Source organism: Psammomys obesus, unplaced genomic scaffold (genome assembly GCF_907164565.1).
Source record: "Psammomys obesus unplaced genomic scaffold, mPsaObe1.curated_primary_1811, whole genome shotgun sequence".
Taxonomy (NCBI): domain Eukaryota; kingdom Metazoa; phylum Chordata; class Mammalia; order Rodentia; family Muridae; genus Psammomys; species Psammomys obesus.
In genome coordinates this window covers 6,700,816-6,716,596 of record NW_026596120.1, presented here as the reverse complement: position 1 = coordinate 6,716,596, position 15,781 = coordinate 6,700,816, and the positions used below count along the sequence as shown (strand labels likewise).

The 15,781-nt window shown below is 37.9% G+C and overlaps 1 protein-coding gene across 2 annotated transcripts in view; it reads left to right on the top strand.

The window, feature by feature from the left end:
• The window catches only part of Rasa2 (RAS p21 protein activator 2), a 101,023-nt gene that overhangs the window by 59,033 nt on the left and 26,209 nt on the right, over positions 1-15,781 (top strand). For both annotated transcript variants that reach the window (XR_008722826.1, XM_055629844.1), the window contains exons 10-16: positions 1,234-1,390; positions 1,691-1,839; positions 2,484-2,598; positions 3,190-3,264; positions 7,346-7,469; positions 10,065-10,171; positions 15,293-15,376. Coding sequence is in view for 1 of the 2 variants with exons in the window: in XM_055629844.1 (XP_055485819.1) it covers positions 1,234-1,390; positions 1,691-1,839; positions 2,484-2,598; positions 3,190-3,264; positions 7,346-7,469; positions 10,065-10,171; positions 15,293-15,376 (811 nt within the window). In the remaining variant the exon portion in view is untranslated. The remainder of the gene's footprint in view (positions 1-1,233; positions 1,391-1,690; positions 1,840-2,483; positions 2,599-3,189; positions 3,265-7,345; positions 7,470-10,064; positions 10,172-15,292; positions 15,377-15,781) is intronic.

Here is a 15,781-nt window from a genome sequence, read left to right as displayed (position 1 = left end):
TGCCTGTAGGAATTGTTGCTCTGTTTCCACCTTTTGGCTTCTCAGTATTGAGCTAAAGTTGTCAGCTTTAGCTCTCGAGTTGGCTCTCAGTGGTGGAACATGAAAGAATAGAGCCTAAAAATCAGGCAGCCTAAAGTCTCATGCAATAGCCAACTTCATAGAGCACCAGACAATTTATACTCTGGGTGTTGAGAAGAATCACATGAGTAAAGTGTATAATCACAAGGATGAGCTGCATGCAGAAAAAAAAAAAAAAAATCTCATGCTTTTCTATAAAGGCATAGAAACAAATAACAATAGCCAGTTGTAACGAATAATCAAAGGAAACTCAAACACTCCTATCTGCTACGCCTGGGAGGCGCATGAACAAGTCTGTGCTTTTGAAGAAACTTAGAACACAAGACGTAAGCTTTCTCAAGCACTCAGAATTCCCCTTGCAGGACTCCATTCTTGGACAGTGTTCCCACAGTCAGCAAGTGCTGCTTCCTGCTGAGCTGTCTTGTCAGCCCTTCTCCTTTTCTGACTGATTTAACTCCTTGACATTATTTTTATTTATGGTGATGATTAGGTTAGGCATGTTAGCATTGTCTTGTTCATGATGATATTAGCTAATTTTCACTTTGTGTAGATAATAAAATTTGGTTTAATTTTTTTAAATGGTATTTTTAAAAATAGGTATCACACCACTCCTAGGTAAAAATATAGTAAAAGAGAACCCTGCCTCCTGCCCCCTGCTACTCAACTGGTCCTATTTCTGAGTTAGCCCCCGTTCCCTCGTTTCTGGGCATACTCTCTGTACATATAGGAATGTACATGTATATATTTTCATTCACTCATTTGTTTTGTTTTGTTGAAATTAAGTCTCTGTGTAGCCTGGGCTGGCCTGGAAATCAGAATCCTCCTGCCTTAGCCTCCCAAGTGAATACTCTGCCATACATCCACCTGCACTTTTATTTTTACTTAGCAGTAGAGTAGAACACTGTAAGTTTGTGTTGACTATTGATAGTGGTTAAGAACTTGTACTCTGGAACCAGACTACCTCTATTCAGATCCCATCTGTACCAGTAACGACTTTCTCTGTGCATGTACTTACTTCATGAATAGGCTGAGAACACATTTCACCCAGCGGCTTCACTCCAGCCGCTAGTTTCTCCCTCTGTAGTCACTGTTTCCTTATCCCACTTGCTTGTTACTCACTACCATCACATGGAGTCGACTGTCTTTTTACTTTAGGTATTTGCTGCAACCAAGAGACAATGGAAACAAGTCATCTAAAACTGATGACCTGGGATCACTTCGATTAACTCTGTGTTACACAGAAGACTATGTACTTCCATCAGAGTACTATGGGCCATTGAAAACTTTGCTGCTCAAATCACCAGATGTTCAGGTACTTTAAAAATCTTCCATGTCTGATTCGATGGGAAAAGGATAAACTAATTCTGTAAATGACAAGAAAAGACTTCATAGTGTCAGCCCTTACAAAGCCCTATGTATTTGATTTCTCTGAATCAGAGTTCTGATATGTGCTTCAAATTTTATCTCTGATTAGAATTTAGAAAACTAAGTACTATTTTATGTATCTGTTATAATTAATTTGTATATTTAAACTGCATCCACAGGTAAGTGACTGAACATGTAACCATGTTTTCTTGACTCTGTGCTTGTTTTCTACCATTCTGTATCCTAGCCAGTATCCGCCTCAGCTGCTTATATTTTGGGTGAAATATGTCAGGATCAAAAGGATGCTGTTTTGCCTCTTGTACGACTATTGCTGCATCACAATAAACTTGTTCCTTTTATCACTGCGGTGGCTGAACTGGACTTGAAGGATACTCAGTAAGAATTGTATTTCATTAAATGTTAATTATGCATTGTTGAAATTAAATTTTAATTTGCCAGATTGTTTTTATAGTCTGAGTTCTTTTGTATTGACCAAGTTTACTATACAACAGGATAAAAAGAACTGCTTAGTCAGTAACAAAAGGCAGTTTTTAAAGTCACCAAACAGTCCAACAGAAAGGACTGTTTAGTGAGAGAATGTTTTTAATTCAGTGGTGCAGTTTCCTTTGTTTCTGTTATTGATCTTTGCGTCTGGATGCAGTGATTCATATGTCACAATAAGCTAGCCACTCTGCATGAGGCACACTTGTAGGCACACATAGGACATTATAAAGAGCGATCAAATGGCTTTCCATTCCCATTATAGTAAAACAGCACCATCATTTTATGCACAGATTCCCACACTCCCTTTTTAAATTTATAAACACAGTTTCTTTTTAAAAATGATTTTTAACATTTTCAGAAAATAGTTTTGGTAGGTTTAGTAATCCTAATGGCAAACAACATTTCCTGTTAATAGTAAAAATTAGAAGTAAAATTGTGTATATGATCGAAGTGAAACATGTTACTGTTTTAAAACTGTTTCTTCCCTTTTTGCTGTATTTAGTTTTGTTTTGTTTTTTTTCCTCTTTCTATTTCAGAGATGCAAGCACAATTTTTAGAGGAGATTCCCTGGCTACCCGGTGTCTGGATGAGATGATGAAAATAGTGGGAGGGCACTACTTGAAAGTCACATTAAAGCCTGTTCTAGACGAGGTAGAGTTTTATTCCCAGCCTGTGTGTTGTGACCCCTTAGAGCTCAAACAGCCCTTTGACAAGGGTCGTCTAAAGCCATCTGCATATCAGATATTTACATTACAACTCACAACTGTAGCAAAATTACTGTTAGGAAGTAACAATAAAAATAATTTTATGGTTGGGGGTTCACCACAACTTGAGGAACAGTGTTAAAGGGTCCCAGCATTAGGAAGGTTGAGAACCACTTCTGTAGAGCTTCTCTTCCAAGAAATAATGTGTTGATTAGAAGGGTCTGTGCATTCATGGACTACTGAAGGAATAAGTATAGACACTTTATAAGTCAATTACTTTGCCCTTTGTAGAGTTTTACTCACGAGGCACATTGATCTACATTATTGTTTGTTATATTTTTCTTTTACTAGGATTTTAAGTATATAGGAAATAATTTGATAGTTATTTGGGAAATTGTCTACATTGTACATTTTATCTCCAACTGGGAGCTTTAAACTTTGTTAGATTTAATTTTTATAATATCAGAAGAAGAGTTCTTTTCATGATGTTAAATTACCTAGAAAAGAATAGTAACTGAAAAATACATATATTTTTCAGATATGTGAATCCTCAAAACCCTGTGAAATAGATCCTGTTAAGTTGAAAGAGGGAGATAATGTGGAAAATAATAAGGTAAGTTTATATAATATAGTTCATAACTCCATTAATTTTTTATCTTAATGTTATATCTGCCTCCCATAAAGGGTTTATTTTCTTTTCTGTGTATGAGAGTTTGCCTGCATGTATGTCTGTGTACCGTATGTATGCTTGGTACCTATGGAGGTAAGAAGAGGGCATTTGATCATTTGGGAATAGAATTACAGATGGTTGTAAGGTACCATTTGGGTGCTGAAAATCAAACCGAGGTCCTCTGCAAGAATATATAGATGATCTTAACCACTTAGCCATCTCTCTACTGCACACACATACTCATAAATTTTAACACCATGTGTCTGCAAAAAATGCTATTTATTCTTTACTTCAGCCTTTATTTTTTAGAGCATTTTCTAGTACTGATTTTACCTTATTTTTATTCTTAAAATTTTTAATTTAGCATTCTTAATTGTATGTATGTATTTGGAGGTATGTGTCTGGATATACACACGTGACTGCAGATGCCAGCAGAGGCCTGAAGAGGACATCCAATCTTCTGGAGCTGGGCTTGCAGGCCGTTGAGAGCTGCCTGACGTGGGTGCTGGGAACTGAGCTCTGGTTCTCTGGAAGCTATTCTTTTCTTAGCATATATATAGATTATATGTTATGTTACGATATTTTCATACATGTACATAAGGTATTTTGATTATGTTAACTGCCTTTTATCTTCTTGTCTCCCTGCTACTGATCTGTTTTCTCTTTTCAACTAGTCCTTCCCTTCAACTTTTCTTTTCTTTTTTTTTTTTGAGACAGAGTTTCTTTGTGTAGCCCCGGCTGTCCTGAAACTCACTCTGTAGACCAGGTTGGCCTTGAACTCACAGAGATCTGCCTCTGCCTCCCAAGTACTGAGATTAAAGGTGTGTACCACCACCAGCTCTTCTTTCGTTTTTGGTTGTGGGTATGTGTGTGTGGAAGTGCAGTCGCTGTGGAGTCCAGAGACTTGGAATTCCCTGAGCTGTGTCACTGGCAGAGGTGAGCTGTGGGACACAGGTGCCAAGAACCTAAGTGCTTCTGGGCAAGAGTCCGTGTGTTCTTAGCTGCCCAGCCTCTCCCGCCTCCTGCCTTTTTTCTTTTCTTAAATTTTTGCTTTTAATTATTGACCCATTGACCCTCCTGCTTTTCTACACTTTCATGTTGTGTGTCTGTGTGTGTGTGCACGCGCACACTCCTGTGAGCTCATGTACATCCTACTAGGTTTACTTAAGGACAGGAAGGTGATTGTACCAGTTTACATTCCCACCAGCAGTGGAGGAGGGTTCCCCTTTATCCACAACCTCTCCAGCATGTGTTGTCTTTGAGTTTTTGATTTTAGCCATTCTGATGGGTGTAAGGTGAAATCTCAGGGTCGTTTTGATTTGCATCTCCCTGATGGCTAAGGAAGTTGAGCATTTCTTTAAGTGTTTCTTTGCCATTCTATATTCCTCTACAGAGAATTCTCTGTTTAGCTCCGTACCCCATTTTTTAATTGGATTACTTGATTTATTGCTTTTTAACTTTAGTTCTTTATTTATGCTGGATATCAACCTTTCTGTCAGATGTAGGGTTGGTGAAGATCCTTTCTCAGTCTATAGGTTGTCATTTTGTTCTGACGACAGTGTCTTTTGCTTTACAGAAGCTTTTCAGTTTCATGAGGTCCCATTTATTAATTGTTGCTCTTAGAGCCTGTGCTGCTGGTGTTCTGTTCAGGAAGTTGTCTCCTGTGCCAATGAGTTCTAGGCTCTGTCCCACTTTTTGGCGCTTTCTCAGACAATTAGGAATAGTGCTTCCTCAAGACCCAGCTATACCACTGCTAGGTATATACCCAAAATTTGCTCAAGTACACAATAAGGACATTTGCTCATCCATGTTTGTAGCAGCTTTATTTGTAATAGCCAGAACCTGGAAACAACCCAGATGTCCATCAACAGAGGAATGGATACAGAAATTGTGGTATTTTTACACAATGGAATACTACTCAGCAATCAAAAAAGAGGAAATTTGCAGGCAAATGGTGGGATCTAGAAAAGATCATTCTGAGTGAAGTATCCTAGAAGGAGAAAGACACACAGGGTATATACTCACTTATATAGGCCTATAAGATATGATAAACATAATGAAATCTATATACCTAAAGAAGATAAACAAGAAAGAGGTAAGATGATCAACCCTCACGTAGACAAATGGGATGTGCATTGGACGTAGGAAAAAACAAGTAACAGGCCCGGAGTCTACTGCAGAGGGCCTCTGAAAGACTCTACTTAGCAGAGTATCAAAGCACTTGCTAAGATTCATAACCAAACCTTCAGCAGAGTGCAGGGAATCATATGAAAGAAGGGGGAGTAAGTATGACATGGAAAGGATAGGAGCTCCACAAGGACCAACTATATCTGGGCACAGGGGTCTTTTCTGAGACTGACACTCCACCAAGGACCATGAATGGATATAACCTAGAACCTCTGCTCAATAACCAATTGGTTTCCCATAGTAAGGGGAACAGGGACTATTTCTGACAGGAACTCAATGGCAGCCTCTTTGACCTCCCTACCCCCCAAGGGAGGAGCAGTCCTGCTAGGCGACAGAGGAGGACTTTGCAGCCAGTCCCGAAGATACCTGATAAAACAGGATCGGATGAATGGGGAGGCGGTCCCCCTCATCAGTGGACTTGGAAAGGGGCACGGTGGAGATGAGGGAGGGAGGGTGGGGTTGGGAGGGAATGAGGGAGCGGGATATAGCTGAGATACAGAGTTATTAATGTAATTAATAATAAAAATTAAAGTTAAAAAAAGGACAGGAAGGTGAGGGGTTAATTGTATTAGCATAGACAACTTACCAATAGTTATACCACAAAAAGATGTTTCTTCCTATCCCCAGCAACCACTTGTTGCCTGTAGATCCTCAGGAACAGGTAGGGACTTGTGATTTACCCCTACTCTGATAGGTTGTTGGTGGGCCTGATTTTGGGACTTATTTTGGTGATCATAGCTACTGAGAATTCAAGAGTGCAGTGGCCATGTAGTACTTAAAAAACTGTTGGTTCACTCTTCCTCCTAGATTCCGTCTATTCTTCAGTGATGTTCTCTGAACCTCAAAGGAGGCGTTATAGATGGCTCACAGTCACTGATTTTCAGCACTGTGAGCTTCTGCCATAGCTGCCACAGACTACAAAAAGAAGCTTCTCTGTCCAAAGCCAACAGCATCACTAATCTATGGGGTTAAACATAAATATTTAGAAGGCAGTTTGATAGGCGTGTCCACTTAGGAGATCAACAAATCAACAGCAGGAGCTTCCCCACTGCACCGCTACTCTTATCCCAGCCGTGGGTTTTTGACCAGGTGTACAGTGTCAATGAGAACTCCCTCCTGGGAAGCAGCTTCAGATCCAAATTAGAAAGTGCTTGTTTATCCCCAAAACAGTAGTGCCCCATTTCCTGGGAAGACAGAAGTGTAGTGCACAGGGTTGCAGCTGAGCAAATTCTTAATGACAGTTCTGCCTTAGCAGCCTGCGTTATACCCTCTACCACTATGAAATCTAACTAGCAGGGAGAAAATGTCTAGACCAGAGCACGTGGTGGCTTCAGCGTGCAATGGCTTCAGCAGTAGGGTCTTGGCATCTAGTGCTAGTGAGCAAACACAGTAGTGGCCTTTAAACTGCAGCTGGTTGCAGCCACCCTTCTGACTATTCATCGCAGATCAGACCAAGTGACCTAATGACTTTAGTTGCCTCTGAGAAATCTTTAACTGTGTTTAGGTCACAAGTTTTCACTGTAGTGTATAACTGTGTCACTGTGTACTAATGCTGCCTATCATGAATTATTCCCTGGTTTCCTTTTTTATTGTCTTGTTAACTGTGTTTCTTGTGAAAATTACTCATATATTCATTCACCTGTCTAGAAAGTGTGAATTTAACTTACTAAATTGAGCTAGAATATTGATTGCCCTTTTAACTGAATGAGTTTGGAGAATGGAAGCAGTGCTTTATAGTCATCCTCTAATAACTCTCATATCCACTACTTTTATCATAAAGACAATTGGAGATGTGTGAAAATAAAAATCTTAGTGTTTACTTTGTTAAAACCTGCAGGAGAATCTGCACTACTATGTGGACAAAGTATTCAATACGATTGTAGGATCAAGTGTGAGCTGCCCCACTGTGATGTGTGATATCTTTTATTCCCTGAGGCAGATGGCTACTAAGAGATTTCCTAGTAAGTGCCTTGTTATGCTTAATCACACTGTTTCTTTTCCTATATTTTTTCCTACATGCTGTCTGTTTAGTTTGTATGAATGAAATATTTGTGCATAGATACAGTCTTAGAAGGTTTTCAAAATGGTGCTAGCTTCTTGTGAGACAATGGTTTATTTTGCCTATTATCTCAAAGCATACAGTTCAATTTATTTCAACATAATGCCAACTTTATATAAAGAGCGAATCAAATTCATTAGTTTTAAGAAGGAAAATTTTGGATCTATAAGATTTACTGTAATATGCAAGTAAACCTTTATGTGTTGTGTATTTAAGGGATTGTGGAAAACCAGGCGTTGGGGACACACCTGTAATCCCAGCACTCAGGAGGCAGTCAGAAGGATGCTATGAGTTCAAAGCCAGCCTGATCTACAGAGAGCTCCAGGACAGCCAGGGCTACACAGAGAAACCCTGTTTGGGGAAGGGAGGAAAAAAATTAAACAGGAACACCTTTGTATACCAGCTGTTTTTTTCCAGTTGTATATTTTAAAGCAATAGTAATCATTAATTTCCTACAAACTAGATTTGACAGCTTGGGAATGCTGAGATGTCTGTGGTGAGGTGTTTTTCAGAAATGGTCTTTGGCTTTACAAACACTTGTCCCAACATAGGATTTTTAATAATCATCATGCTTCAATTTTGCAAAATTAGCTATGTTAAGTTTTGTTTTGTTTTCAAGACAGAGTTTCCGTTTGTAGCCTTGGCTGTCCTGGACTTGCTTTGTAGACCAGGCTGGCCTCAAACTGACAGAGATCCACCTGCCTCTACCTCCCTGACTGCTAGGGCTACAGGTGTATGCTGCTGCACCTGGCTTTTATTAAGATTTTGCTTGGAAAGATATTATAAAGTTATGAATCACTACTTCTTATTGTTAGTACTTGGAGAAACTCAAATTTTAGTTCACTTCTACTATATTAATAAAATTTCCAAAGCCCATTGCAGATCTGCCTATAACAGATGGAGAGGCTACTTATTAATAATCAGGTTTATCTTTCTGCATAAAACTGTAGATTAACTTTCTTAGCCATCCAAAAAGATTTTGTTATTTTATTATGTTTGCATTTATCTGTCTCTCTATTTAATTTACCCAGTAGTAAAGTAGTAGGGCTGAATTGTCTTAACTTCTACATGAATTCAGGTTTAAGTTTCCTGGCTAATTTTAATAAAGAAATAAAACATTTAGCTTTAAATAAATAATATCTAATCCTCATAATCAATAGAGGCAAAGACTTGCTCCTACATACATAAAGATGAAGTGCCAACTAAATTCTAAGTAGTGAGCTAGCTCATATCCACATTGCCTGCTTGCTAGCCTGTCTTAATTTGGTTCCAAACATTGAGGCCATTATCTATTGATTAGATAATGAAACTGAGTCTCAGTTTTTACTACCTTGCTAACAGAGCAAGCAGTCAGTTAAGAAGTGGTTTCAAAGCTACTGAGTGGTTTGTAAGAGCTAAAACTCAAGTCAAATGCATACTCTTTTCTTTGCCACCCACCTCTCTAGCATCTGGTTGTTGGGTTAGTTGTTGACTCCAGTCTAAAACAAGTACTGACAATGAGTGATCGGCACTTACAAGTAGTCTTCAGTTCACTTGCAGTTTTATGTGAAACATTGGTAGCCTTTTAAATATCTCTACCTAATAGCTTCTCGTCTTTAAGTTGTTGGTTTTCTTTTTTGTGATCATTACCTGAGAGAAACAATGTAAAATATTTACATGGGCTCCTGGTTTCAGAAGCTTCAATCCAAAATCCACAGGATCCCTTGCTTTAGTCAGGCCTGGAGCAAGGTAAAATATTATGATGGTGGTATCTTGTAACAGAGGAAGTGGCACTGCCTGGTAGTGAGGAAGCAGAGAGAGGGAGAGGGAGGGATGGACCGGAGTTAAAGTATACCCTTAAAAGACATACCCCAAGTACTCAGCTTCCTCTAACAAGTTTCCACCTTCTACAGCCCACCACCTCACACCAACAGCCTATTCCAGTCAGATCATCAGTGTAGTGTACCATTGATTAGATCGTAATCTAATCCTCTCTGAAAACATTCTTACAGAAATACTTTGATGGTGATTTGCTGTTCTCCAGGGCATTTTTCATCTAGTGAACTGGATAATGATACTGGACCATACATACATACATACATACATATAGCCTTTTATACTATCAAGATTTTTAGGATGAATTTGAAACAAAAGTATAAAAGTGAAAGCTACTTTTAGGTATTCAGTGTTGCCACTCGGTAGTGCTAGATAATGCTTTTATTTTATTTTTCTGTAATTTCAAGAATCTTTTATATGAAGAAAAAGCATTTTTCAAATTAAAAGATGTTTTTTTTTTAAAAGCATGGGAACGTTGCCTTTCATTCTATTTGTTATTTTAAGTTACAGCATTTTCTTCTTTTAGTTTAGCCACAATTACTAGTATCATTTCACAAACTCAAATTTTGCTTTACAAATTATTTTCCTCTCTCCTGCATAGTTTACATGATGTTGTTTTACTTCATCATCTTTGGTTTTTACTCAGTGTTTTGCATGACATGTCACCATTTTATCCCTGCAGATCACCCTCATGCTCAGTACTGTGCAGTGAGCAGCTTTGTGTTCCTCCGTTTCTTTGCTGTAGCGATACTGTCACCTCATACTTTTCATTTGCGACCTCATTATCCAGTAAGTGTTTGTTCCTCTCAAAGCTTTATTCAATTTTTATTTATTTTTAGTGAAATGAAGAAAAAATAAAGTAAGCCACTTTTACTGTGCTATGCTAAGACATTTCACAAGTGCTGATGTGCTGACAAGTTGAAGTCTGCTGATGAGCAGAAGGGAGGTGCATCAGGCTTTCCCTCTGCTGTTGCACAGTGCTGCTGGTCCTCAGTTGCAGATGCTGCTGATGGTGGTTACCTGGTAGTCATAGTTTTGGCTGCTTATTAGCTGATCCTTTCCTGATTTATTGCAACACTTTATTTATTATTATTATTATTTTTTTATATTTTGAGGCAGAATCTTATTATAGAGCCGAGATTGACCTTAACTCACAACAGTCTTCTTGTGTCAGCCTTCAGAGTGTAGGCGTACAGGCCAGCTTATGATAATTTAGTCTTGGGAATATTTTTAGAACTTTGAAGAGCAATGAAGAAGACTCATTTCAAAAGTATATAGGAACCTAACTTACTTGGTATCTTCATACTTTTACTTTCTGTTAACCTAAGTTGTATCAAAATATGAGATTTATAATTCTTAAAAAGAATTTAGTTTATTTCTGAGGTTCTGCTCATTTACCTAAATCTAAATCTTCTTTGTATATATACTTCTTAATATTTTAAGGTTCCTTTTTTTCTTTTAACTTATTTCTAGTCCTCATCCAGCATATTTTCAGTCATTCTTTAGCTTTTTTGTTTTAAATACTTTATACTTTTTTTTTTTTTACTTTATACTCTTGATGCATTTTAGCTGCTGACGTATAACAGGATAATAAAAAACAGTTACTGATGACTTTGTTCTAAGCTTTGCTTAAATTGTTTTATATGTTTAACTCACTTAGGTAGTCCTAGTCACTGTAGGAGTGAATTATTTTATTAGCCCCATGTACAGGCAAGGAAATCACCATGCAGTAACTTCTCGAGGCTCACATAACTATGGCATTATGGTTGGATGCTACACACCTTGGACTAGATTCAAATGCGGCTAGTTTAGTCTCCATGGTCTATAAGCAGACTGGTGTTGGAATTCACACAGCAACCGCTGTTGTAGTGCTCACTGCTGGAGACACATGTAGTCTTACTAGACATCCCCTACCTTAAAATGTACTCGTGGTTCATTAAGTAATTCAGTGTAGGGATGGCAAGGTCTTGTAGCTAAATGTCTACTGCTCCTCTGGATAGCCTCACCGTGTTAGCAGTGGCAGAAGATAGATGTTCTGTGTAGCCTGAACCCTTCTGCTCATGGAGAATCCTTTCTGTGACTATGTTAACTAAAGACCTGGAACAGTGAAAACTTGCCAGCAACATTTTGTACATAAACAGAACTCCCACCTCTGAACTTGTGACTCTGCCTTGTATTCAGACTTGGAGTTCCTAGATCGAGTGTTGAAATAAAATCCCTCTAACCACAAACTCTTTTAGGTCACTTTTCATGCAATCTTATTATTTATTCCAATTTTTTCATCTTTTCTTTTGGCCCCTTTTTATTGTTGCTTCCATCCCTGCCATGTAAGCATCTCCAGCAGGTCTTAACCACAACCCTCCATTTTAAAGAAATTTTGAAGTAGTGGGAATAGAGAAAACACGATATTTAGCATTGATGCTGTAGGGATGAGCATAGATGCCTTCTATTAATCTAGAACTATTTGCATAAATTTAAAACTAGCACTTGCTTAGTTCCAAGTAAAAACTATGAGTAAGTACTACTGTATAAGCCGAGAATACAGAGTAAGCTCAGAAAACTGGGGCTGATGACATGTCAGGTACTGAAAGATACAAAGTAATTCCGGAGCAGAGTTGATCAAACATTACTGAATTTTACATTTAGAAATTCTTTGAATTTTCACAAAGTAATTACAGAATTTTTAGTAATTACAGTAGTTTTAGAGTAGGCAAGAAAGAGTAGATTAAAGAACAAGTAACTAAATAATTACAGGTACCAGATATGAGCCATTCTTACTGAAGGAAACTCAAGAAAGTATGTGTGCTCACACATACATGAACTATTGTGTATTTGAAAACACTAGTTTTAAAATATAGAGAGGCTGTAGAGATGGCTCAGCAGTTCAGAAGGCATACTGTGGGGCTGGAGAGATGGCTCAGAGGTAAAGAGCACTGGTTCCTCTTCTTCTAGAGGTCCTGAGTTTAATTCCCAGCAACTGCATGGTGGCTCACAACCATCTATAATGAAAGCTGGTGCCCTCTTCTGGCATTGAGATATACATGCAGGCAGAACACTGTATATATAATCAAATAAATAAATCTTTTTTTTAAAAAAGAAGAAGGCATACTGCTCTTGCAGAGCACCCAAATTCAGTCTCTAGCACCCATGTCAGGCAGCTCACACCCACTCTAGGAAAGCTACTAACGTTCTCTTGAACTCTGGCCACCTGTACCCTTGTGTGCACGTGCCCACACACAGATACACATACACACATTTTTAAAAATCTTTAAAAAAACAAAGTTTAAGCTGGGCACAGTGGTACACCTAATCCCAGCACTCAGGGAAAGCTGAGGCAGGTGGATTTCTGTGAGTTCAAGGCCTTCCTTGGACTACAAACCAAGTCTAGGACAGCCAAGGCTACACAGAGAAACCCTGTCTCAAAAAACAAATGAATAAATAAATTAAAGAAATAAAAATAAAATTTAAAAATATAAATAATGAGCTAGACTAAGGGTTGGGGCTGTAGCTCGGTGGTAAGGAATTTACCAAGCATTTGTGAAGCCCTACATTCAGTTCCTGGTAATGTCAGAAGAATGAAAAAAGAAAACCTTCATTTGAATTGCCTTGGCAGTTGTTTTTTGTTGTTGTTTTGTTTTTTTAAATACCAGTTATATGAACATTGACGAGGTAAGCCAATGTTGCAGTGTCATAAAGGAAAAAATTGGTCTGTTTTCATTTTAGCCTCTTTTAAGACCTTCCTAGTGGAGACTTCTTTATGTCTCTCGTACACACCTGTAACACCCTCTCTGTTGTGGCATTTTATATTCTGTTCTAGTAGCATCTGTGTAGAACAGATCTCTACACCCATGCTGCTAGTACCTCCGGAGCAAGGCAGAACCTTTTCTAAATACGTGTATCCAAAGCATATGGCTAGGACAGTCACTTGCTCAGTGAGTCTAGACTAATAAAAATGGTCGTTTGGAGAAGAGCTCATCGATGGAAACAGATTCATGGTTGAAATGCAGGCAAGTGGCAGGCAAGTGAAAAGAGTTTTGCTGCCTCCAGGTCAGAGTTCCAGAAGATTCAAAGAAAAGGTAATAAGATAAGAACAGAACAACTGCTCTTTTCAAAGATTATAGCAAACCTGTGACTAAAGACAATCAAATGACACTATTTCCATGAGTCAAAATAAGAAAAAAAAAAAAAAGAGATAGAATGTATGCTAAGTTATTTTGAATTTAAAAAATTCAGTATTTCAGTTGCGTTTAATAAATGTTACATAGTGTTTCCTGAGTGACAGTATCAAGCTGTGTACTGGGAGCCAGGTGATGAAGGTTTCTGGGTACAAAGTGAAGGAAAGTTTTGTTAGGTCTGTGTGCAGATAGTACCGGATAATCAAAGCAGCTGAGTGACAGGGCTGTGCAGTAGTAGCCGCATTCACAGGCTCTAACAAGCCAGTGGTAGACTGAAATGGAGTCAAATGTGCCTTGTTCACTTTTGCTAGTTTAAGAAAAAATAGCATAAAACACTGAATTTAAAAACCAAATTTAAGCCAGGAAGTGGTGACACACACCTTTAATCCAAGCATTCAAGAGGCAGAAGCAGGCGGATCTCCGAGTTCAAGGACAGCCTGGTCTACAGAGTGAATTCCAGGGCTGTACAGAGAAACTCTGTCGTGAGAAACCAAGAAAACAAACAAACAAATTTAAATGAAGAAGTCTTACAAAGTTCAGTTCAAACTTAATTTTACCAGAACTTTTAAAGAATGTTACTTTCTATAAAGGTAGAATGTATCTGGGTCCTCCTGTAGAAAATAATGGAGTCCTAGATGCTCCAGATAAAATATTTTTTGGATAACCATAATTTGTAACTTTTTCCAGATATATCATAATGGTCATATACCAGATATTTCTATTTCTTTTTCTTGGCTATTTCTTTCCCACCACGTTCATTGCCTATTTTCAATGTGGGAATAATAAAACATGAAACAGTATGTCTCCTTAACTCTTATTTTTCTGGCTGTGTTGTTTGATAATATTGTTTATTGTAGTAGGATAGTTGCTTACATAGAAATGTGGGTTGGTAAGACTCATGGGGAACTCTCTTCCTGTCCATTTTATTCATATTTACTTCAAGGGAATTTACATTACTGTCAGGTAGACAGACCTGAAAGAAAACTTGGATAACAGACCCAAATAGTTACCAATCAGTAAGAGCCTATGTGAATGGGTAACTTCATTTCTAGGTCTGAATTTGTATTCTCCTTCCACCCCCATGGTGGAAATAGTTCATTGCAGAAGTCATATGTGTTATATGAATATGCTTAGAAGTAGACTGAATACAGACAGTTGAAAGCACATTTTAAGTAATAAGGTAGAAAAAAGAAGATAGGTCTGATATTCCAGAAGTGAGTGAAATTTATAGTGTGATCCAGTCTAACTACACAAAGCCATTGCATACAGTTGATTAAATTATACCTTTCAAAGGGAACAAGTGATTAAATCTTTAATCTCTGTCTTTTTTTTTTTTAATGGTACTGAGAATGGAGCCTAAGGCCTCAGGCATGCCAGACAAGCAATCTACCACTGACCTGTATCCCCAGCCCTCTTTACTTTTTATACTGAGACAAAGCAGTCTAATTAAGTTGCTTATACTGGACTTTTTGTAGCTGAGTTTACAGTCTGTCTGAGCATTCTAAGGAGTTGGGATCACAGGCCTACACCACCAACTTCTTTAGCCCTAAAGCCAAGTTTTGTAAGTTGTCCTAGGCTTTGCTACATCTTAACTACCTTGGTTTGAATGAACATTTTTAGCCACTATTTTAGAGTCATATAAGACATTCACTCTTTTCTGCTTTTTATATAAATTCTACTTCTTAAAAAATTAACAAGAATTTTTGTCATTTTTACATTTTTTTTTATTTTTTAGGATACACAGACAAATAGGACATTAACTCTCATCTCAAAAACCATTCAGAGTTTGGGAAATTGGGGAAGTCTATCCAGAAGAAAGGTGAGTCTGTAACTTTTTTCCTTCTTTTCATATATAACAAATTTTGTTTTATCCAAAGATTCCTTCTTCATTCACCTCCTTCCATATTAAAAATAAAACTGAAGAGAATACATATTCAGATGCAATGATTGTCTTTCAGTGGATGCTCTACTATAGGCGCCTACTGAAGGAGACAGTGGTGTTAACCTGATACACCCAAGATAGGGGGAGCAGTTGGAGAGAAAAGACACAGGCACAGTTTAGTTATCTGCATGATAAGTCACTACACAGCTTTGAAAGAAGTCTTCAACTCCAAGATGAGTATAGTCCCATCATTTTCTTCATAAACTTCTCCACTGAGAAGTTTTTTACCCAAAACTTTTATGTAACCTTAGGTATATAGATATATAAAATAGATACAACAAA